At 38.5% G+C, this 25,552-nt stretch overlaps 1 protein-coding gene across 1 annotated transcript in view; it reads left to right on the forward strand.

Annotated features, from left to right (window-relative positions):
• Positions 1 to 17,242, forward strand: part of klf12b (Kruppel-like factor 12b) — a 312,355-nt gene extending 295,113 nt beyond the window's left edge. The window contains exon 6 of the mRNA XM_028799610.2: positions 11,232 to 17,242. Coding sequence (XP_028655443.1) covers positions 11,232 to 11,413 — 182 coding nt within the window. The 3' untranslated portion in view covers positions 11,414 to 17,242. The remainder of the gene's footprint in view (positions 1 to 11,231) is intronic.
• The last annotated feature ends 8,310 nt before the right edge of the window (positions 17,243 to 25,552 follow it).

A 25,552-nucleotide genomic window follows, 5' to 3' on the forward strand; every position in this document is an offset into this window, starting at 1 on the left:
AAATGTGCTGATGCTTCTTTCACTTTGTTTGTTGCATTTGAATGCTCCCTCCTGGCAGTGGCCTTTGAAGTTCATCAGTGGCAGCCAGATTGCTGCCTTTCACTTGGGAATTGTTTATTCCCATTACATTTTGTTTATAGTACAGAAGGGAGCAGGTTTATGTTTTTTGTAAGTAGCTTATTTGTCATAAAGCAGTGACATTCAGCTATTGCCTGTGAAAGACTCAAAAAGTCAGTTCACCACGGTCACAAATTGTTGTTTCTTAAGTAATCGAATGTGATATTTTTCCAAATAGGAATTAACATTTAGTATGTATTTGTTATTTATATCGGCAGCTATCCAAAATTTGATGCCAGACTTGTACTGAGTAGAAGTGCATCAACAATTAATTAGGAATAACTGTTTATCAACAGTTATGTTCTGTCCTGGCTTGTAACACATCATATGTAAGGCAATTTTCTGATACAATGGCAAAATTGTCAGTATGTTGTGATGCCTTGTTTAGGAAAAAAAATATTATATGAATTATATCTGCCATCAAACCATTGTGTGTGTATATGTGATTCAGTATATATACCAATATTTCAATATAGCTGTACTCAAAGCATTTGATTCTTTCACAGCCAAGCCTCACATTCATTGGTCGTTCCAGCTTCAGCCACAGTACAATTTCAGATGTATGTCAGCATCTTCAAGCAACACAAGCAGAGAAAGATAACTCTTTGTTTTTGCATTTGCATACATTATTAGATTTGTCACATCTGGAAAAATGTGAGTGAGGTGCCTTCCATTGTTATTGAGCTGTCTTCCAAGGCTGTATTCTTTATTCACTATACTTTTACTGAACCATCCATAATATGCTGTCTTGTGTGTTATTCATTCTCCATGTCAGATTAATGCTGGCTGTGCACTTCATATTGCAAGTTGTATGAAAAACATTGTGTTGTAATTTCAAGTGTATATTAATTTTTGACCTAACTGAAATAGCTGGAGTGCTTGACAGTTTTTCAGATTAGTCTATTTTCTTTGTCATGTATAGTGAAACATTAGTGGTTATAATTAGTGGTAACATTTTTAGATGGTTAGAGACAGAAGGAAATCCAGTGAAGTACTCACTGAACATCTGACAGAGCCATTTAACGTTAAAATACACGTTTCAACATTGGGAAGACATATTCAAAGAAATGGCCTTTCAGAGTGTGTTGCAACTAAAAAAAATATTCTTGTAGTAAGACAACACGCAAAAGAGATTACAGTATGCAAAATGCAGCATCATACTTGTTGTCAAGTGACAACTAGTGGCAGAAAGGCTAATGAAGAGATGGGTCTAAATTTCAAATTTTTTGTTTGCCATACATATTGAAAGGATAGTTGGAGAAGGTACATTGATGCCTTTTTGCAGTGTTCTATGAAGCACAATTTTAGGCAACAGTTTAGAGACCTTCGATGGATGATACTGCTGCAAATATGGATATTTTGATTCATCCTGCTGTCTCCTTAGAAACAATTAATTGTCAGAAACTTAATGTCTTAACATGATAATGTACTGAGCCATATCGTAAAACACTACTTGGAGCAGATGTCTTTAGATGGAACACAAAGAGTGGCACAAACAGTAGACTGGAATAACAAGACAACCGTCTCAATTTAATTGAAGCTGTGTTGAATCTCATGGACAAAAACAAGAATAAAATACATCCCAAGTCAAAATGAGAGCTACAGCAAATTTTGCAAGAAGACTATAAGAATAAACCACAGAATAAGTGGAAAGAAGTTATATAGCAGTGTGCCAAAGTGAATTGTTTCAATTTTGCATTCTAATGCAGACCATACCAAATGAGATTTGAAGGCATTCTTGATATGGTTTTATTGTATCAACATTTGTTATGTTTATTCCAGTGTTAAATTGTACTAGCCTTATGTATTGATGGGTGAACACTTCCTGAAAGACACAGTTTTTCAAATGGGGTTGGTTTTGAGGATACGACTGTAGGTGAATGAAAATATGTAACTCTGGAGAGGGCAACATACAATACAGCGTTTTACACGCTGCATACAGCGATTCACATCGAAGTATAGACACTGCTAAGACCATGGAATACCCCTCGCAAACTGTTTTATACGCTGCATACAGCGATTCACATCCGCGACAAATTGTTTTACACACTGCATACAGCGATTCACATCCGCGACAGATATGATTCTTCTTAGATGGTGCTGGCGCATCCACCCTCGCTCTCAAAGCATACACACTGCCTGGTCATGTGCCCGCTCAAAAGAGCAACTAACAGAGACCCGCCCACCAACTGTAAGGCCATGGGATACCCCTCGCAAACTGTTCTACACGCCGCATACAGCGATTCACATCTGCGACAAACAAACTGTTTTACATGCTGCATACAGCGATTCACATCCGCGACATGATTTTTCTTAGATGGTCCTGTCGCGTCCACCCTCGCACTTGAAGCATACACACTGCCTGGTCATGTGCCCGCTCGCAAGAGAAACTCACGGAGACCCGCCCACCAACTCTAAGGCCATGGCATGTAAAACAGTTTGCGATGGTGGACGTGGTCGTGCTTCATAACCGAAAAGAATACAGTGGAACCTTGGTTCACGACCATAATTCGTTCCAAAACTCTGGTCGTAAACCGATTTGGTCGTGAACTGAAGAAATTTCTCCCATAGGATTGTATGTAAATACAATTAATCAGTTCCAGACTGTACGAACTGTATGTAAATATATATTTTAAGTTTTTAAGCACAAATATAGTTAATTAAACCATAGAATGCACAGCATAATAGTAAACTAAATGTAAAAACATTGAATAACACTGAGAAAACCTTGAACAACAGAGAAAACACTTTTTTTTAATGAGTTTTAAGCACAGGGAAAAAAATGAACATTTGAAGAAATCCGTAATTTAATAAACCACCAAGAAAAGTAACATTGCAACAATGCATACTACGAACCGATCGCTGTAAACAGAAGTGAAAACAAAATCAAGCCCAGTGCATTCTTTAACTGCCTTCCTACCTTATGAGTCCAGCCCCTCTCTCTCTCGCGCTGCCTGTGTGTGTGCGTCTGTCTCTCTCTTGCGCTGCCTGTGTGTGTGTGTCTGTCTCTCTCTGGCACTGCCTGTGTGTGTGCGCGTCTCTCTCTCGCGCTGCCTGTGTGTGTGCCTCTGTCTCTCTCTGGCGCTGCCTGTGTGTGTGCGCGGCTCTCTCTCTTGCGCTGCCTGTGTGTGTGCCTTTGTCTCTCTCTTGCGCTGCCTGTGTGTGTGCGTGGCTCTCTCTCTGGTGCTGCCTGTGTGTGTGCCTCTGTCTCTCTCTGGCGCCGCCTGTGTGTGCCTCTGTCTCTCTCTGGCGCTGCCTGTGTGTGTGCGCGGCTCTCTCTCGCGCTGCCTGTGTGTGTGCACCTCTGTCTCTCTCTGGCGCTGCCTGTGTGTGTGCACGTCTCTCTCTCTCTCGCGCTGCCTGTGTGTGTGCGTCTGTCTCTCTGTGGCGCTGCCTGTGTGTGTGCGCGGCTCTCTCTCTCGGGCTGCCTATGTGCCTCTGTCTCTCTCTGGCGCTGCCTGTGTGTGTGCGCGGCTCTCTCTCTCGCACTGCCTGTGTGTGTGCCTCTGTCTCTCTCTGGCGCTGCCTGTGTGTGTGTGCGGCTGTCTCTCGCGGTGCCTCTGTGTGAACCGAGGTTCCACTGAGGTTGACTAATGAAAAGTCAACGTGGCTCAGAGGTGCATGTGGAGTCTAGCAGAGACGAACGTGAATGACGCCCGGTGTTGTGAGTTGCTGCGTCCGAGTTGGTGGGTGTGGCTCTGCGAGTTGTCGTCGTATCCAATGGTCTTAGAGTTGGTGGGCGTGGCTGTCTTGCGTGCTTTCCATGGGTGTCTACTTGTTGGCAGCTTAGTGAATTATATACGGTGGGCGTGGCTGTCTTGCGTGCTTTTCCATGGGTGGCTACTTGTCGGTGCGTGCTTTCCATGGGTGGCTACTTGTCGGCGGCTTAGTGAATTATATATATAGATTTTCACAAGCAAGTAAACCTGCTTTAAAATAATTCCTTTATTAGCATAAGACTTCTACAGAGTATTGAAAATAAAAAGTAGTAGCTGCTTTTTTTTTGGTTTTAAAATTCTTGTATGTTTTTGACATGAGATCTCTCCCATCTAAGTCTATGTTTACTGTTTACTAATACCTTAAATCATTGACTAATACATAATAGACTGTATGGAGAGCATTTAAACTTCACATAGATGGATACCCTAGATGAATAGGAAATGGCAGTTTTAACGTTATTAGCTCAGTCATACTAGGGTGTTGTACCGTGTTAGCCATTATGAATGTAGAGAAAAGCCAAGCAAAATGACACCATTTATTGGCTAACTAAAAAGATTTCAAGATGTGCCTGAAGAAGGGGCCTGAGTTGCCTCAAAAGCTTGCATATTGTAATCTTTTTAGTTAGCCAATAACAGGTGTCATTTTGCTTGGCTTTTCTTAGCTCAGTCACCAATAATTGTTGTGTCCACCAGATGGCAATGTTGATTAAATTTAAAGTATTAATATTTTCAAATTCACTTAATCCAGTTCAGGGTCACAGTGTATTCCAGCAGCGCTGTACAAAACACTAGTTCATTATAGTTCCAGCTCAGGCATACACCCACATTTGCACTCATGCTGGGCCGGTTTGGGACAGTCGGTTAACCTAACCTAACCTGTATTTCTTTGGGAATGTGAATGGAAAGTTGTAGGGCCCAGAGGAAATCTACAGCTTTCGGAAGAGACTGATTGTCTCATAAAATGTATTTAACCCCTTTGGAAGTTTTCACATTTTATTGTTATACAACGTTGCATCATAGTGGTTTTGCTATTTTGATGTTAATCAATAGAAAAAGACTCTTTAATGTCAGAGTTAAAGCAGGTCTCTTCAAAGGGGTCTAAATTGATAAAAATATAAAGAACAGAATAATTGATTGAATAAGTATTCACCCCCATTAATATGACACACCTAAATCATCACTGGTGCAGCCAGTTGGCTTTAGAAGTGAAATAATTAGTTGAATGGAAATCATCTGTCTGTCCCGGTGTTTCATACGATTGTAGTATAAATGCACCTCATCTGGAAGGTCCTATTTGTGAGTCAGTGTCATGGCCTAACCTACACGATGAAGATAACATAAAAACTCAAAGCAACTTCATGAAAAGGTGATTGACAGGCACAAGTTAGGAGAGGGGCAAAAGAAAATGTTCAAGTCATTGAATATCCCTTGGAGTCCAGTTAAATCAGCCATTAAGAAATGGAAAGGGCATGTACAGTCAAACTTGCTGAATGATTGTGCAAGAAGAAGACAAGTGATGGAGGCCATTAAGAGACCTATGAGAATTTTGAAGGAGTTACATTCTATAGTGACTGAGGTTAGAGAGACTGTGAATACTACAACTACTGCCTGGGTGCTTCACCAGTTGCATCTTTATGGGAGAGTGGCAAAGAGAAAGACAGTTAAAAAATGCACATGACATCATAGCTAGAGTTTGCCAGATGGCACATGGGACATTCTGAAATCAGCTGGAAGAATGTTCCTATTTTGATAAGGTCAAAAGTGAGATTTTTGGCCGTAAGACTAAAGACCACGTTTGCTGTTAGCCAGACACTTCACATTATCAAAAACAAACAATGCCCACCATGAAGCATGGTGGTGGCAGAATCATAATGCGGGGAAGCTTCTCTTCAGCAGGCCCTGGAACGCTTGTGAGGGTAGAGGTAAAAATGAATGTAGGGCGATGCAGGAAAATTCTATAAGGAAATCTGGTGCATTCTGCAGGAAAACTGCAGTTGGGATAATATTTGTGTTCCAGCAAGACAACAACCTCAAGCATAAAGCCAAAGTTGCACAGGAATGGCTTTAAAAAACAATGTTGTTGTCCTGGCATTACAGAGTCAGAGTCCAGATATCAATACAACTGAGAATTTGTGGCTAAACTTGAAAAAGGCTCTTCATTTACAATCCCCATGCAGCCTGACAGAGCTTGAGCAAGTTTTCAAAGAACCATGGGGAAAAATTGCAGTGTACAGATTTGCAAATCTGGTAGAGGCCTGTCCACACAGACTCAAGGCTGACTTAAAGAGGTGAATACTTCTGTGATCAATTACTTTGTGTTTTGTGTTTGTATTTCATTTAGACCAATTTGCAGTAATATTTTTTCACTTTAAAAAAACTGACTCTTTTAATTTCAGTGTCTGAAAGAGCAAATTAAATCCACCATGATTCAGTCTTTTATAACAATATAAAGTGAACCAAGGGGTGAATGCTTTTTATTGGCAATTATTTGTGTGTGTGTGTTTCAACATGTGGTGCAGTTAATTCCATCCTGGTGTACAGTTTATAATACAGGAAACGTCTGATGAATTATACGATCTTAAACAATTAAAACACTTTGAATATGAATTGTGTGAAATAAATAACCTTGACACACAGAAAAAGGATTGGGGCAGCCACCCATATACTTAAGCCCTGGCTGCAAAAGGTAAATTAAGTTGCAGAGATAAGCACAGGTTTAAGTCCAACATATGACTGACTGGAAACAATGGTGTGGGTTTTAAGGTGTCTACCAGGAAGTGATGACTTCAGGGCCAGAACCAGAAGTGGCATCTTCAGGGCCAGGGCCAGAAATTACGTCTTTAGGGCCAGAAGCGGAATCCGGCAGAATTTCCCATTTTTGATCTGCAGAGTTAACAGAGAAAGGATTAGAGTGCCCCCCACCGGGCTGGCATGGAATTGCCTTCAGTTGGTCCTTTTAGCTGCCTCCTAATCACACGTGCGTGACAATTGATTTATACGACTTCTTCAACTTTTAATTCTGATTAGTTCAATTAAGAAAAAGTGCCAATGTGGCTAGTGTTAAGAAAAAGAATGTCTAAATAAAAGTAATGGTGTGGTGTTAAATCAGATTTCAACATGTAAATGAAAACTGCAAGTTCAACAAATTCAGGCAATTGTCATATGTGCTAGTGAATGTTTGCTAAAATTGTATGTGTGTGAGAAGTTCACATTTCTTAAAATTTTATATTGTACTGTACATTGAAAGAAGTGATCAACAAATTAACTACCAGTAGGTGAAACTAACTTACATTTATTATATATTGGAGGAAAAATACCTGAACCAACCATTTCAGATTTTCTGTTTGCATGGATTGAATAAATTTGACATTTCTACATTTAAGAAGTATAGTAGGTGTTTAATGTTTTAAATGGAGTGACTGCAGTATGTACAGTACTTCATTGAAGTCTGCTCATTTGTAGTCACTGCACATTTGGCAGATTCACTAAGTTATACCTAATTAGTTGGTGTATTCAAAATCAAGTACTTGAGCATAATCCCGTAGCCATAAAGGCTGGCATTTTCTAATTAGATATCACTAATAAAATTTTTGCTCTTGTTACAGAAAATAGAGTATCTTACAGGTGCATCCTGACATAATTTAGGAACAGATTAAAAATAAAAATCAGCCTAACTATTGTATAGCTTCTATATACAGTAACCACCATCCCAAGTCACCATACACATACATAGTAGAATGGTTTACATCTGCTGTATTTCTTAAGTTTGGAGGTAGTTTAGAAGATTGCTGAAGACTACACATTGAGTCAGTGGTAAGAATGGTGGTAAGAATGGTAAGAAAACATGCATCTTGCATGTTTTAAAGCCTGTTCATCAGCACACCATCTGTCAAGCAGGAACGATCACCCATCCATCCATCCATTTTCCAACCCGCTGAATCCGAACACAGGGCCATGGGGGTCTGCTGGAGCCAATCCCAGCCAACACAGGGCACAAGGCAGGAACCAATCCCGGGCAGGGTGCCAACCCACCGCAGAGGAACGATCACCTCTCTAATAATACATTAGTTTGATTTTCACATACAATCCTGAGTTCAATAATGAAATTCTGCTCATTCATGCCTCCCACACACCTTTTTGTATGTGCCTGATTTGCTAACAAATTAATATCTATATACTTGTAATATTTAAAAAGTGATAGTTTGTGATTCACTAATTCATTCTTTTTGTGATTCATTAAATGTTTCTTTTTAAATGTCTTTTATGTAGCCTATAATTGATGTATCGGGCATTGATGTAATGGCATTTATTTTATTTCTATTTATGTTATTCATGTTAATTGTATGTTTTTCTTTAGTTCTATTATTGTAAAGCACTTTGGCCACAGAATTCCGATGTTGTTTTAAATGTGCCATATAAATAAAGTTGACATTGTTGACATTGACATTGCCCATGTTTAAATATATTTTTTTTTCTTATTTAATATGCCTCTTGATTATTATCAATCACATTATGAATGTGCCTCTTCCTTTTTATTACCTGTAGTGTCATATCACCTTTACTAAACTCTTAAAGGAATATAACCTTAAAAAGAACAACTTTCAATAACCTGTGCCTAATGTGCTTAATAAAACTGAATGAGTGCGTGTGTGTTCTTTAGAAGGTGGTTAGAAATAGTTGAAGCCAGGACAGCAAAACTTTGCATGAGAAACCAAGCATGCAGTGTGCCAATGAACACTGCTAAGCTAACTAGCCCCAAGTACTTTCTTGTTTTTAGGTGGTGCAGGAGTCTATATAGGAAATATGCAAATCAAGAAAGCTGGAGCCCAAAAGTAAAATGCTTCTAACAGCAATACAAACAGAAAAATCTGATCAAGAAGGAACACATCCTGCAATGAGGAAATGTCTTTGAGTCAATATGCAAACCACCTTGGCCCTAATTTTCTGATATGTTAGTGTAGTATAAGGAAGCAAATATGCCCAGACTACCACATATTTTTACTATAGTTCTTTATTTGTTGTTCCTAAATCCAGATTTCGTTGTGTTTTCAGTTTCTTGGGGGAGGTCTAAAAAACCTTGTGATATTCCTTAAACTGAATATGGCTATTGTATCTGTTATTTTCTTCAGCTCTAATAATGTAGATGCTTGTAGTTACTGCAAATGGTCACATTTTCATGTACACAGACAATATAGCTAATAAGGAAGGTATAAAATTCTTTAACATTGACATAACAGTGCCTGGGAGAGCAGTACATGAGAGTAGCAGGCAACACACAGAAGAAACCTCAGATAAAGAAGAGGGTAAATCTATTCAATGCTACCTCACTGTGTTCCAAAGATGTCTAAGATTTTAATAAGGCGCCATTTGCATAAAGGGTCTCATAAGCCACAAACTTGTTTTTATTTGTGTGTGTATGTGTGCCTGACATTTTCTTTCTTTTCTGTTTTATAATTAAACCCTGCTCCTTGGGCCATTAAGTCTTTAGTATCTCTAGAATGCTTTATTCTTTGATATATTATGCTGTCATGTTGATTTCAGTGTCTGTACAATATCTACAATATAGTAGGCCCATACAGGAGAGGTGAATACCTGTTACAATATTTTTGACAGGCCCCACTATTCTTTGTAAACAATTTGCATAGAAAATGATTATGAAAATAAACATCTAATATAATGCACCTTTCTCAGATCAATTCAGGACTGCAGCAGATAGGTGCCTATCCTGGCAACACTTAGTACAATGCAGGATACTGGTCAATTGGAGATAATATAACAATACAAAAACATGTAAATTCTTAAGTTTAAAAATATGGTATCAATTATCAGATTCTTCAATGAGTGTGTTTACATGAATGCACAAAACCAGGTGAGTAACCTGGGTAAGACAGAAGTCTGGTTTCTTAAAAACTTCTGTTTACATATACAACTACGCTTCTGGAGCTGTCCTTTGGCAAAATGCTGCAATGTCATTAAACTGCAGAAAAAGACTTAAACATCAGCAGCAGCCACTGCCACAAATCTGAGAAGTAGTGTGAAGCTCATGATATTTTTCTTATATTTTAAAATATGTCCTTTGTTTGCTGTAAAGTAAATAACATCCATTCCCTTTTTTGCTTCCTGAACCTAAGCTACTGATAATTCTTGGTATGAACACTGGCTGCTGTGTCACCATATCACACTGTTTCAACATATCTATTGCAAATAGTTTAAAACTAAACTGACAGTTTAGCAATACTGTAGGTTTCTGTTACTGGATTGCATTTAGCACACACTTTTTTTATTTGGTTGCGCAACTGAGCTGTACAAAGGACCCGTGATTGTGTGCTTCTTGTCTTATACCCAGCGCTGCTGAGATAACAATAATGCAGGTATTTTTACTTCAATAAAATATGTATTGCATTAGGTTGCTCATTAATTTAAAAAGTAATTGGACTATGTAACACATGTTACTTTTAACATGTTACCCCCAGCACTGCTACTTAGATTGTGTTGCTAAACTTAGCACTGTAAGTTCAGCTCATCAACAAAAATTTAGATATTTCTGAAATACTCAGATTATTTCAGTCAGGAGCAATGTAATCCACCAAGCATTTTCTTCAATAAATTTATCTTCTGGACATTTCTGATTGTGGCTGTTGACCGCATGTGGGAAGCTAACACATGCGCAGGTGAACAGAGTGTAACAGGCAGGCAAAGATTTAAAAATCCTTAACTGTAACCTGGTTAAGGACTGTGTTACTCACTGAGAAATCTACCTCTGTTAGCCAGGTTTCTCTAACCAGAATAAGGGTTTACAAGAACTTTTAGAAACCAGGTATCTATGAATAACTGGGTTCTTAAAGCACATGTAAATACACTGATTGTGTGTCAGTTTACTGGTGTAATGGTTACTCCTTATCTTATCATTGGGAAGGGGGAGATGGATAACACTACTAACATGGTTTGTTATGCTTTGTGCCTATATCTGAATAAACACAATAAAAGATAAGCCAACACAAAGCAGACCAAACATGAAAGTTAAAAGCGATAAAGTTATATATCATTGGAGGTTAACCAATGGTAAAATCTTTAAACTGTCATAAAAATCAGAGTAGTAATCAAAGTAGTAGCCTTCTGTACATTGTTTTATGCAGTAATTTATTGTTGATTGTAATTCATTGTTTTATGCAGTAATTTATTGTTGATTGTTGAGTGAGGCAGTTTATGCTAATAGAAATCTATTTTACATGAAGTACCTTTATAATTTTTTTAATGAACCTTTCATCAGTTTTCAGTGCAATTTAAGAGTTCCATCACAAATTCCTTTCATTAATTACAAACAGGTATTTTTGAAATGGTGACCAGTCATTATTTCAGTTAAAAGTCACATTTTTTTTTTTTTTTTTAATTTAGGTGAAAAGCCATACAAGTGCACCTGGGAGGGCTGCACATGGAAATTTGCACGTTCAGATGAGTTGACAAGACATTACCGCAAGCACACAGGAGTGAAACCCTTCAAATGTGCAGACTGTGATCGGAGCTTTTCCCGTTCAGACCACCTGGCCCTTCATCGCCGCCGACATATGTTAGTGTGAGCTATTTGTGGCTTCTATAAACACTGTAAGAGCGGGATCTCTTATAATCAGAGTTCAGCTGGGCTGAAACAACCCCATATCATCCCACCCCAGAATGTTAAAGATGACAAATATTACATGCACAACTACATGTCTACAAGCAGGAAGGACACATCAAATGAAGAGAGAAGACAGCAAAAAAAGAAAAAAGAAAATGTAATGAAACAATGCTTTCTGGCCCAGGGCCTCATTGTCCATTTGCTATTAAGCATAATCTAATTTCATTTTTATTTCTGCACATTCTGTCTTGTAATAGACAAAAATTATAATCATAATTTCTGATTTTTTTTAATGATTTCTAAGGTTGCATTGGTGCAACAGCAATGTGAAAGAACCAAGATATCTACAGATGGGGCAGGCCATGAACTATAGAGACTACCAGTGCCCTGGGTCCTGATTTATATGTTTGGAGACAGCAAATTAATTTATCAAACAGTATTTTAAATGCTTTCAGTACCACAATTTCTGGTTTGCTCTTCAAAGAAGCTCCCTTGTGGTGTTTGTTTTTGGAATTTTGCAATAATGGAAGTGGCATTGTGACAAAGACAAATGAATTGCTCACCCGGGATCTTGTAGAGCTGAGGACCAGAGCTGGAAAGGCAAAGGAATTAGGACCCTGTCTGCTTATGCCTTTTGGTTCCTTTACAAAGTAAATGGTGTGTTTACTGAAGTGCAGTATTTGTTGTGTGGGAATCCTTTCTGTTCACAGAGGGTGGGGTTAAGTACTAAGGCTGCCTTGAACCTGGAGAGTATTTAGGGCTATTTTATGTATTGGCAGAGCTTTTTCAACCTTCCACAGAGATACAATAGCTGTTTTGCTTCAATAGGTCTGAAAAGCACATAAACCTTTTAAAATAGACAACCCCAACAAATCTGTGTGTGTGTTAACATGGAGGAGGGAGTGGGAGACACTTGCACAGTAGCAGTGTTTACGTTAAACTCACAAAGCAACATTTTGTATGCGTGACTCTTTTTTTTTTTCTTTAATGTTTCTGACTTATAAAAAGTGCACTAGATGCATTCTTGGCTGTGATAAGCAATCAGTAAAATGCAATCTCATTTTAATAAGATCAAAGAATCTTTTAACTGCATATAGGGCTTTATCATTTTTATTTTTTTTATTTCTACATATAAAGAATTTTTAAACAGAAAGCCGCCAACACCCTATTTTAAAGATAGCAATAAAAATATTCATTTCAAAAATAACACTTGTCATTTTTATAGCACAATTTGTAAGAATGCGACATTTAAATCTAGTTATGGGATAGTTCTCTTAAACTCTTGGAAGTTTAAAGAAAACTATCAGTTTGAACTTTGTAATCAAGGGGATTGTAATTTTCTATTTCAGTATCACAATAGGAAAGCAATACTTTGTAAAATGGTTAGCGGATTTGGTAAGAGGAATAACATGCCAGCTATGGACAGAACAAACCTCCTTGTGGGATTTATTTCTGTAAATTACTTTTCTTTTCTGCAGCCTAATTTGATGCATTTAATTCACTTTCATCTGCTTTTAATTTTGCACACTGATTTAAAAGTTGTATGTTACGTTTTTTTAATTTGTATAAAATATAAGATCATTAAAGAAAGTCAAACTATGATATTTTGAATTCTAAAGGAACAAATTTCAACAGGAATTAGTGGACACTTAACATAAAGCAGAGATGAGAGCAGACACAAATATTGTGACGATGTAGAGTGATATTTAACAGGGTTATTAAAGTCAGTGGGTCAACAAAAGAGCAGAAGTTGAACACTGCTGTGTCACATCTCTCTGGGTGACATCCCCATACCTAGAGATTTAACACATTTTCCCTAAATTATCATGTCACAGAAATGTGTGTGCTTGGTGCACAGCTGACTCTAGGTTGTTCCTGGTCTGGGTATGTTCATGATTGTGTTCTGCATCCCATCCAGAGTAGTTCCTAACGTGTGCAGACCTAGATGCAACATAATGCTTGAAGCTTTATAAGGATTCCTGGCCAACTTTGATGACTTTGATTTGTATACAGCATGAAAGTAGAAAGAGTCCTACACACCCCTTGGGGGATAGCTGATTTTTATATTTATGTAGTTTTATCTCCATCTTTTAAGCCTATCTAAGAGAACAATATTTAATATAATTAAACTAAAAAAACCTTTAGAATGACTTGCAGGCGGAAGGGGTACGATATCTAGATTAAAGTTCCTCCCCAGCACGTATTAGCATTCCATCATCTTTGACTACAGGGTATAGACGCAGCCTCATGGACACTTCCATGTGAGTAGTGCCACACTGTGAGCTTGTTACGGTTGCTGTTCCAGTGCCTAAATTTTCATATGTGTTACAACTGAAGCCAGTACATCCTGGGGAGCTGGACATTGTTATTCTGTTAAGGCCAAGTTTGTTATAAACATCCCATAGTTCAGTTTATGCTGGGCAAAAAGAAATATGAATTTCCTATTGTGTAAATCACCTGAAGGGACATAATTATCAAAAATCTGGCACCCAGTTCCTGAGTAATTATAAACAAAATTGCATATAAGATACAGCTCTGCATTGGCCATACCAGGATGGCTTATGTTTTTCATAACCTCTTTGACAAAATTTGGTTTTTGTTTTGGGTTTCATTGTTGTGAAACAGAAAGGGATCGCACCCTCTACCTGTGCATGTCATTTGCAATGCTAAGCTATTGCTGTATGCTGTAGACAAATCTGGCCGTTACAAAGAGTGGTTTCTGCTTTAAAAAAAGTTTGTGAAAACATGAGGTGATAAGCACTTTGTTAGAAAGAATTGTGGTGAAGGATTTTTTAGCAATACAGATTGAGGGAAGTCATCTTCCTTAATCTACATAAATCTGCAGGAGAAAGTGAAAACAGACTGATACGTAAGTGACAGCTTAATTATACCCCTGGAAAGTTAGCCTTTTTCAGTAATCAGTGTGTCTCTGCATTAATAATATGTTGAGCCACAGAACTAGCATTAAACCTTCTCTACATGCACTATTTGACCACCTGTTAAGTGATACACAGACCGTGACATCTTATTCTGTTCTTCTCACTACCCGCATAGATCCAGAATAATGTTTCCTTCATAAAGGAGGACGATTCAAAATCCACCTTTAGGAAGTTCATTTAACTCTTTTGTGAGGAATACATGGTCATAGCAAAAAAGAGAGGGCAGAATGGAGCCAGAGTTGGAAATATCCTTTTCTCTTGTCCTGTCAGAACAATAAGCAAATACCCATTATCACAATACAACAAATGCTTGCTTTCATTTAACTGTTTTGGGTGGAAAGTGCATCAACTAGCTGCAGTCGTCCCCAAAGCAAGCTAAACAATTTGAATTTATAGCTTCTTTATATCAAATGTTTTGAGTTGCATGCCTCTTAGTTAAGGCTGCAGCTCATTGATAAACCTGTGCATGGCTATCTTTGTAACTTTCTGTGCAAGGTCACTATTGAGCAGATTACACCATAGGAAAAGTGCAACAAACCTTAACAAAAATGCCCTCTGCTGATGATTATGTCCCAGGTCATGTTTGTGTTTGCTGTATTCTATTATTCACTCTAGACATAGTGTGCAAAATGTGAATTATTGGCATCCGCCTGGCCAGAATCGCTTAGCGTGGCTGAGAAATGAAAAAAGCACAAAGGCTGTGTGCATCTAATAGCTGCTCAGCCTTTTGAAAAAACATTGAGAATTAAACTTGTGCACCTAGTGTACTTGCATTAGAAAGAAAGAAGGGCACTTCTCCGTGGTATATATTTTTGTACTTCAGTATTAGTTAAGAGGCAGAGAATTACAGAAGCACATGGAAGTCAGTATTTTAATTGTGTTGCTTTCTTTCTAGTAACAAAATGGAAAATTTGCATAAGCACAGCAATTCTGCCGACGGCAATTTCATGTCAGTGTAAGCAAGTAAAATTCTGGTAGGTGTAAATACACTTACTTGAAGAGTTTTTACTTTTGCGGCATAGTGAATTCCAGGAATCCTCACAACCTGTCCAACCATAAAGGCTAAAATGCTGGGCGTCATCAATGTTTAATTTCTTGTGTTGTCTTTTTTTTTTTTCTGATGACAATTTAGTAAGGGGCACTTCATCTTTATAAGTGAATATTTTACTGTACATCAGCTCTTTAAATATAATGTAATATATGTGATAGTGAGAAGTATTTTGAAACTCATAGTTTTACATAGGCTGTAAATAGTTTGAAAGTAAATTGGAAACATTTCTAATTTTAAACACAGGAAATAAACTACCTTGTTTTCAATTTAAATGATTAATGATTTTAATACAGAACCTTTCAGTCATTAATAGAAGTCTTTAATAATTATCAGCCTTAACAAGTCCCACAATAAAACAGTGTTATAAAAAAAAGTTTTATATGAGATTATATGTGTACTTTTAAAGGAGTGATGATCAAAGTAATATTTGATTAATAAAAATCATGAATGATCCAAAGAGCCTAAAGCATTTGCTTTTTATTAGGGTGATTATTGATTTTTATTTTGGTTTTTTTTATTAGGGGATATATATATATATATATTTTTTTTTTTGGTTTTCTTTACCAGCAGGTTGTCCTTCACGCACTTTGAGTGTACCCACTTCGCAGAAGGCAGCAGGTTTAAATTAAAATAGATTTGCACTTTTATTTCTCCCGATCCCTAACTGAAACTTAAGCCACCTCAACAGCTCATTTAAGAGCAGACGTGCTTTAAATTAATTTTTAACAAACCTGTTTTGTGTATAAAGCATTAGTTTGATTGTGACACAGGCACTTGCAAACTGTAGACACCTGTGAAGACATTATCGGAAAGAAAGCAAAATAATGGAGAGAGGTTTTTTTGTGTGTTTTTTTTTGCAAAATTAAGATGAACTGGTGCACAGTGCTTTCAGACCAGTTCACTACGGGCTAAAAGCCGAGTCTTTCCTAAAAAAGTATTTGAAGTGCACATGGTAAAGCAAGTGCGATTTCTTTAGCCTTTGGAAAATGAAAACAAAAAAAATTAAACCTGTGTGAGCGCGATGCCTTTTTATTAAGCAGCTGTACTGGTAACCACTGCGATCTTAACATAAATTTAAATGTATGCAATAGAGATTGCAAAAGGAAATAAAAAAGATAACATTCAACACATTTCCATATCATTCAATCTTTATTTCAAAAAGCCTCAAAATGTGCACAATTATATTTCTTTTAAAACTGTGCAACTAAACATATCAACAGGGAATAAAACAACAGACAACAGGCAGCCTTAAATGTTGTCCAAAGACTAGAATCCTCAACCTACTTAGATTTCTATGGATGATTCATGGTTTTAATAATGTGTTTATTAAACAAAAATGTATCCTTCTGTTTCATACCAATTCTAATGAAGATTTTCTTTGCATTGTACACTATGTAGTTTAGATAATTCTTATGTTACAAGTTTACTGATATTATGTAAGTGGTGTTCTTGTATTTATGTATAGTGTATGTATTGTAAATATACTCAGAGCTTTTCATCTTACTGTAAAATGGTGATATTACCCTACAATGATGTAAAGGGAGTCCTTGGTAATGAAATTCTGTCAGAGGATGATAATTCCTGATCTCTTCTAAGAGATTAAAATGAACAAGTGTTAACTTTTTTTTCCAATGGTGTCTAAACATTCTCTGTCAGTGCATTGCTTTTTTTTCTGTACTCAACTTTCATATGAATTGAGCTGTGAATTGAAATAGAGTTTAAACCTATCAATGTATGCATTTGTATAATTATCTGAATGGAGGCATGAAGGTAAATAAAGTTGCATTTTGTATGTAACAAACATGGTGCTTCCAGAGTTTTGATGGTCAGCCAGTTTGTAGTACGAAATCTCTACAGAGTTAAAAAAAAAAAAAAAAAAATAGAAATACTTCATACTAATGACTTTTTTACCTTGTTTTCCCTCTTTGTGAGATCTTTGCTGTCACGGCCCTGTTTTTCACATGCCAGTGTGTTCTGTAACCAACAGGGGTGGGTCCCCTCTGTGAATGTAGTGAGTTCATCTAAGTGGAGTGGGGTGGTCCTCCTGGGTGGATTAACTACAATTGTCAAAGCAGCACTGGTGTTTTCAGTTTTAGTGCAATCACCAGTACTTCAGAGCATTAGATGAATCAAGCGCGATCTTCAATGCTTTTCGTCCTTGGTCAATCACCCAGCCTCCTCCACCTTTCTTCACTTCACACAATGCTGTTTTCAAGATAGCTTTTTCTAGCACAAATTCTCATTATGCGAAAGAGGACGCTTGCATTCAAGACAGGTCATAGTGACTTAGTGTATTACATTCTGATGACTGTGTTCTGTGGCTTTAATGAATAAGAACACCAGATGCATTGCTTTGCTACATACATTTTCACACTTATAGGTGTGCCAGAGATACCAGCCTCAGTATAGCCGACCTTTTGGGAGTTTGTCTAAGATCAGCCATGAATCACCTGTGATATTGAAGCTGTGAATGGAGTGCGATTATGGGAGTGGTGACTGGGGTGGGTGGGGGGGCACATTTTGTATGAGATTGCATGGCCCACAGGTAGGGAAGTGCTTGTCTAATCTAATCTGTGACAAAAACAACATGAAAACCAATGTAAGGGATCAGCATCTGGTCAGTGCTTGGGTTTGCAGTATGCTGCTGAATCTGCTTGTCTTTAAGTGAAGAGCTCCACTTCTTCTTGCAGATTAAAGCCCTTGGATTCACATGGACCTTAGCACACATGTGTGTCATGGTACAGCATGCCCATTGCCCTGCAGTTTATTATGGGACGATTGACTGTGCAAGAATATTTTGCAGAAATCCTTTAAGTCACTGTTGAGCCTTTCATTACAGGCTTGCCTCTTGCAGCTTTTTGGATACAATCTACCAGAAATACTGTTACATGTCAGTATCTTTCCCTAGCTAACATTTTTCTAGCATGTCTCTAACAGAAACACTTTTACCTTTTTTTTTTTTTTAAACAGTGGTGTGAATAAATTGCTATAATATACAGCCACTACAACTGGCAATATTCAGTAATGCAAGTCTATTATGTACTGGCCTCCAGGACACAGAGTGAGCACCCCACAAAACTTCATTAACCGGAGTGATTAAAACGTACCAAGTGCAGTGTTTACTGAACATCACAATTATTGGAATTGAAGTCCAGATTGTTGATGCAGTGCCACATTTCATCTCACAGTATTCCAGACATTGGGGGATACCAGCTAGGCTGCTCCACACCCTCTGCAGCCTGTCGGAAGAGCAGATACACAATATTTGGTTAGACATGGCACTGAACACTAATACTTATAGTAGGACTCCATGCTATGGCACATTATCCGAAGAAAAAAAAGATTAAGTATTGAAAAAATGTTTATACAGTTCGGTCCATAAATATTTGGACAGAGACAACTTTATGCTAATTTTGATTCTGTACATTACCACAATGAATTTTAAATGAAACAACTCAGATGCAGTTGAAGTGCAGACTTTCAGCTTTAATTCAGTGGGGGGAACAAAACGATTGCATAAAAATGTGAGGCAACTAAAGCATTTTTTTAACACAATCCCTCAACGGCTATTTCATGGGCAGGTGTGGGCAAGCCCATCGTTATGTGAATATCAATTAAGCAGATAAAAGGCCTGGAGTTGATTTGAGGTGTGGTGCTTGCATGTGGAAGATTTTGCTGTGAACAGACAACATACTGTACGGTCAAAGGAGCTCTCCTTGCAGGTGAAAGAAGCCATCTTTAAGCTGCGAAAACAGAAAAAACCCATCAGAGAAATTGCTACAATATTACGAGTGGCAAAATCTAGTTTGGTATATCCTGAGAAAGAAAGCAAGCACTGGTGAACTCAGCAACGCAAAAAGACCTGGACGTCCATGGAAGACAATAGTGGTGGATGATCGCAGAATCATTTCCATGGTGAAGAGAAACCCCTTCACAAAAGCCAACCAAGTGAACAACACTCTCCAGGGGGTAAGCATATTGATATCCAAGTCTACCGTAAAGAGAAGACTGCATGAAAGTAAATACAGAGGGTGCACTGCAAGGTGCAAGCCACTCATAAGCCTCAAGAATTGAAAGGCTAGATTGGACTTTGCTAAAGAACATCTAAAAAAGTCAGCACAGTTCTGGAAAAACATTCTTTGGACAGATGAAACCAAGATCAACCTCTACCAGAATGATGGCAAGAAAAAAGTATGGAGAAGGCATGGAAAAGCTCATTATCCATAGCATACTACATCATCTGCAAAACACGGTGGAGGCAGTGTAATGGCTTGGGCGTGCATGGCTGCCAGTGGCACTGGGACACTAGTGTTTATTGATGATGTGACACAGGACAGAAGCAGCTGAATGAATTCTGAGGTGTTCAGAGACATACTGTCTGCTCAAATCCAGCTAAATGCAGTCAAATTGATTGGGCGGTGTTTCATGATACAGATGGACAATGACCCAAAACATACAGCCAAAGCAACCTAGGAGTTTATTAAAGCAAAGAAGTGGAAAATTCTTCAATGGCCAAGTCAGTCACCTGATCTTAACCCAATTGAGCATGCATTTCACTTGTTGAAGACTAAACTTCAGACAGAAAGGCCCACAAACAAACAGCAACTGAAAGCCGCTGCAGTAAAGGCCTGGCAGAGCATTAAAAAGGAGGAAACCCAGCATCTGGTGATGTCCATGAGTTCAAGACTTCAGGCTATCATTGCCAGCAAAGGGTTTTCAACCAAGTATTAGAAATGAATATTTTATTTCCAGTTATTTCATTTGTCCAAATACTTTTGAGCCCCTGAAATGAAGGGATTGTGTTAAAAAAATGCTTTAGTTGCCTCACATTTTTATGCAATCGTTTTGTTCACCCCACTGAATTAAAGCTGAAAGTCTGCACTTCAACTGCATCTGAGTTGTTTCATTTAAAATTCATTGTGGTAATGTACAGAACCAAAATTAGAAAAAAGTTGTCTCTGTCCAAATATTTATGGACCTAATTGTATATTCTGTATAACTTTAACTATTACTTGTGTTTCAGCAGATTTTGCTGCAGCCTTAACATAAACTGAATCAGCACAGCAACTTTTTTTAAAAAGCATACCTTCAAGAAATCCTTGCATGGACTGGCTTATCTGCTTCATGGCCTTACAGCAAAAAACGGTGGAGTGGAGGCTGTCAGTGCTTGAGAAGATGATTGGGAGGGCACGCCTAATCCTCATTAACTTGTTTTTATAAATTCTAACGTGCCTTTAAAATGGCTAGCTCAGTAAAGGATGAAAGATGCCCCGTCTAGTATGCACCTGTCATCTGGCTAAAGACTGAGAATTCTATACCTGTAAGTCTATCATACTGTGCAAAAGTGTCCTTTCTAACTTCAGAAATGCCAGGGTGCAGCAGTGTGTATGATGCATTGGGTTTCATTATGAAAAATGCCATTCAGCTCCATTATTTATCTCTATGACATCTCCTTTTAAAATTATTTGCTTTTGTGGTTTTCCTTTCTTTTAAATTATTTATGTTAACTGTATAGTACTGAGCAAAAGTCTTAAACCTCCCCGGATTATTATTATTATAAAGGTATGTTACTGTATCTGGTCACTAATAGGCTATATGCACACTCTCTTCTGCATTCCACGTCAGCCAGCTACTTCACTTCCGGCGCTGATATCAACACGGACTAGCTGTGGTGCTTCAAGACGTACCCAGACTTATGGTAAACAACATAAGTCGCATTATTCAATCTTTGTACCAAACATCAGAAGCTATAAAGGAGAAGGGCTTCAAACTATATGATTCAAGCTACATCCACAATTACAAAGGTAAGATCCAAACGTATTAAAAACGTGTCTACTATGAACTTACATAGGACAAATATGTGATTATATTAAGCTTCTTTAGAAAAACACAGTTTCGTAAGTAGTCATTAAATTTTATTCAGGGACAGGTGAGTATGTATGTAAGCTTAATACATAATAACATGAGTCTACAGGACATCTTAACTGTTACCAAACCACTGGGAGACGTGTTTTCATCACGGGCTAGGTCGACAACTGCTGGATCGTCAAACGAAGCGAAGTTGTGGTCCTTGAGGATTTGGTCGTCCTCCTCCTTTCCCGGTGTGTCATCCTCTGTCAGTCATTTTCTCCTCTCCCAAATCCCCAGTTCTGAAAGTGGAACAGAGAAATTGCTCCACTCAAACAATGCAGGAATTGCTCCCTTCTTCAACAGTCACCACCCTGATTAAGACCCTGGCTTGTGAAAATTCTCTTTTCTAGAATGCTGGCTACAAACTCAGGTATGGGGACTAACCGTAAAGCTCTCTCTCTGGAGAGCAATGATCCATTTAGATTGGGTTTCCACATTGGAGGGAAATGTATGAAAACTAAGTTTGGACTTCCTAGAAGCTCGATATAAAGGTACGCAACAATGTTCGGCTGTATAGCTATCTGAATGCTGAAACTTAAACTTCTTTTTCTCAGACATTCTCGCAACTAAACAAAAATCACAACTACAGTATGGACAACAGACTGAGCTGGCAGAGATTTCACCGGATGTATGTCAGCACTACCATGTGCATATAGCCTTGTAGCAGTGTTACAACTTAATGGACTCCATTTCCCAGCTGCCCCGAAGGTATTGCCCTGATTGGATGTCTGCAACTGGCACAGGGGCTGCTGGGTACAAGAAGGGCCAGCGGGAACTTTAAAATGGAGCCAGCTAAACAGAGAAAGGAGCACCGTTGTTTGTTTGTCAGCACTGTCACAGTTTTTCCTATGTGGATATTACATGGTTGTCGTATTGGATTAAAGTTTTGTCTTGTGCCCATTTGCATCTTCTTCTCCAGAGGGAGTGTTCCCATGCATCTCATCCTGAAATACTTCAGAAACGGTAGGACAAACTTGATATTCACCTCTACAGTTCACAGGATCTGCCCCCCACCACCAAGCTTCATTTGCATCTGTTACATGAGACTGATTCATGGACATTGGCGTAGGTGTTTATTGTCGTGTATTGTATTTGTTATCACCATAGGGAAAGTGGAGGGTTATCTGATTATTTGTAATTTATATTTACTTTCCATTGAATATATTATTATTCATTCATTTATTTGATTTATTGGATTTCGTGTCTCAGTCTGTGAGTGAGTGAGGGTCGGGCCAATGCTGGGTGCATTCCTGGAATGTCCATCAAAAAAATAAATAAATTTCCGTCCCTTTGACGGTTTGAATCTGAGCGGCACTGGACCACTATAGCCTATTGTCAGTTTGTTCATGAAAGCACTATGTAGCATAAAAATATACAAATAAATATTAATGCAATAAAAGCAAAAAAGGATTTCTAGTCTTCTTAAATAGGTCAATGTTTGATATGGTCTCCCTTAGAATACAAAACTGAAGGGATTTGCTTTGGGATGATGAATCGTCTTGGGTTGCCTAAGACTTTTCCATATTACAGTATGTATGTACCATTATGGGCGGCACGGTGGCACAGTGGGTAGCACTGCTGCCTCGCAGTAAGGAGACCTGGGTTTGCTTCCCGGGTCCTCCCTGCGTGGAGTTTGCATGTTCTCCCCGTGTCTGCGTGGGTTTGCTCCTGGTACTCCGGTTTCCTCCCACAGTCCAAAGACATGCAGGTTAGGTGCATTGGCAATTCTAAATTGTCCCTAGTGTGTGCTTGGTGTTTGTGGGTGTGTGTGTGCGCACCCTGTGATGGGCTGGCGCCCTGCCTGGGGTTTGTTTCCTGCCTTGTGCCCTGTGTTGGCTGGGATTGGCTCCAGCAGATCCCCGTGACCCTATAGTTAGGATATAGCGGGTTGGATAATGGATGGATGGTTATGAAGATCGGTTCTCTCAGTGTACACCAAGCTTTGTAAAGAAGCTTCCTTTCCCTCACAGTTTTTTTTTTTTTTTTGAGAAAACTAAGACCATCATCTTCCCAACAATGACTGTCAAAGCCGGCAGTACTTCTGCCAGTACAGTTTCAGCAGGCTCGGGTTCTGCTGCAGTCCTTCACTGGCATCCTGACAGCTCCACCATGTCATCGTGACTTCTTCTTTACCCTGATGAAGCTGGTCAATACTTATAGATACTTTCAAATTTGTGGTCAGTTGTGCCCCTGAATGAAAAATATATGAATTTGATTTCTATTTTTACACCAAAACTCTTTTTTTTTTGTCACATCAGTTAAACGATGTTGTAGAGTTTAGTTCAAATGCCACAGAACTCTCCATTGAACTAATTAGGTGACTTCTAAATCCAATGATGTCTTAGGTGTGTCATATAAAGGAGGATGAATACTTACATAATCCATTATTTTCTGTTTTATATTTGTAATTCATTTAGACCACTTTGCAGAGATCTGTTTTCACTTTTGATCAATGTCAGAAAAGCCAAATTAAAAACCGTGATTTAATGCTGTATAACAAATAAATGTGAACATTTCCAAGGGGTTAATACAGTACACCCCCAAAGTTTGTGGGGGTTACGTTCCTAGAGCACCCGCGAATTGTGAAAAACCACAAATTTTGGATGTGGTTTAAAAAAAAAAAGCCTATTTTTATAGTTTAAACCCTAAATATGCCCCAAAAGACTTTAATTTCAAACTCAGCTTAATACATTACCTAAAAAAAGAATGTAAAGGTAAACCTGCATACTGTACAGTACTGTCCTGATATGTCACTCGCAGTGCTAGAATGTAAAATACCGAAGTTACTGCTACAGTATATGTACAGTTCTGTAATTCATGCAAGCGCGTTTTCATTGCCAGAAGCCTTAGAAGGTGCAGGGTGTTTCGGCGGCATCTTGGGGTTTTAACCCTTAAACTGCCACATACTTGATGGTTAATGCATCCCTGGACGCCAAATACTTTTTTGCTGCACTTTAAGTAAATGTCACAATTCACAAAGAAAAAGTGAAATTTTAATAGAACACATTTTTTTCATGCAAAAAGCATCACAATTACTGCAACAATGATCATTTTACACACTGCTAATGAACTGTAAAAGATATTTAAAAAACTACTGGAACAATATGTCCAAGATGCAACTGACGCCATGGATGAAATTAAGTAAATCACCAAGCCAACTGCGCTTGAACTGGCAGCACGCAAGCACACAGAGGTAAACGCTGGCGCTGGCAGGCTAGTGCAGCGGCTCAATCCCAGAGACAGTCAGGCTGTAGTGCTGCAGGGTGTCACGCTTGGGTCACAGAACTGCACAGAAACACAGGAGATTGTAGAGACAGGAACTTTATTCAAACACTTCAAACAAACATGTCTCTTTCAGAAGTAAAACGAGCTCAGTATGCAGTTAGTTATCGATTAAAAGAATAGGCAAACATCATAGGGGAGCACTACGGGAGCGGGACCTGCAACAGGAGCAGAGGATGTCTGGGGGAGGAGAGAGAAACAAAGCAATCAGCCAAAAAGGACAGGTGCTGTTCAGGCTTTTAAGTATGTGTAGTTTTCGTGCGAGAAGCATATCACAATGTGAAAGTAAGTCTATCAGCGTTTTTTAAAAGGGTTTTTTTGAGGAGCGTCCATGTCTTCTAGGGGTGAGTTCATCCCCCCTGCTCACAAGGGGCTGGCAGTGGTCATGAGCTGGCTGCTCAACGAATGTACGGCACTGACTGATCAGATCCTGCGTGGTCGCAAATGGCACTGGGAAACGACTATAGCCGGTTGTGGCGGTTTAAGGGTTAAGAGGAACAAAACGGAAAACACAAGAACACTCAGCTGGAGATGCATCACACTCGATCAGCAGCAAAGAGAAATGAATAACGCTGTAGCGGTTCGGTGCCGCTAAGATTCACACCATCGAGAAGACGGTGATTTACTTATTTTTATGGGGGAGATTCCAGGGGCGCACCCAGCCTTGGCCTGACCCACACACACACAAACAGAGACAAAAACAAAGCAAACCGGTAATCAAACAGCAAATAAAGAATGTAATGAAAACCAATAAAATAAATTAAAACAACGATACCACCCCTGTTCCCCTTACAGTGATTACACATTAAATACAACAAAGCACCAACAAAACACATACAGTAAATCATGAAAAACATTCATGAAAAACGGCAATGGATGAAATGTAATGATGAAAATAGATAGTCCAGAGATCTGCACG

The sequence above is a fragment of the Erpetoichthys calabaricus genome, chromosome 4 (genome assembly GCF_900747795.2).
Source record: "Erpetoichthys calabaricus chromosome 4, fErpCal1.3, whole genome shotgun sequence".
NCBI lineage: Eukaryota > Metazoa > Chordata > Cladistia > Polypteriformes > Polypteridae > Erpetoichthys > Erpetoichthys calabaricus.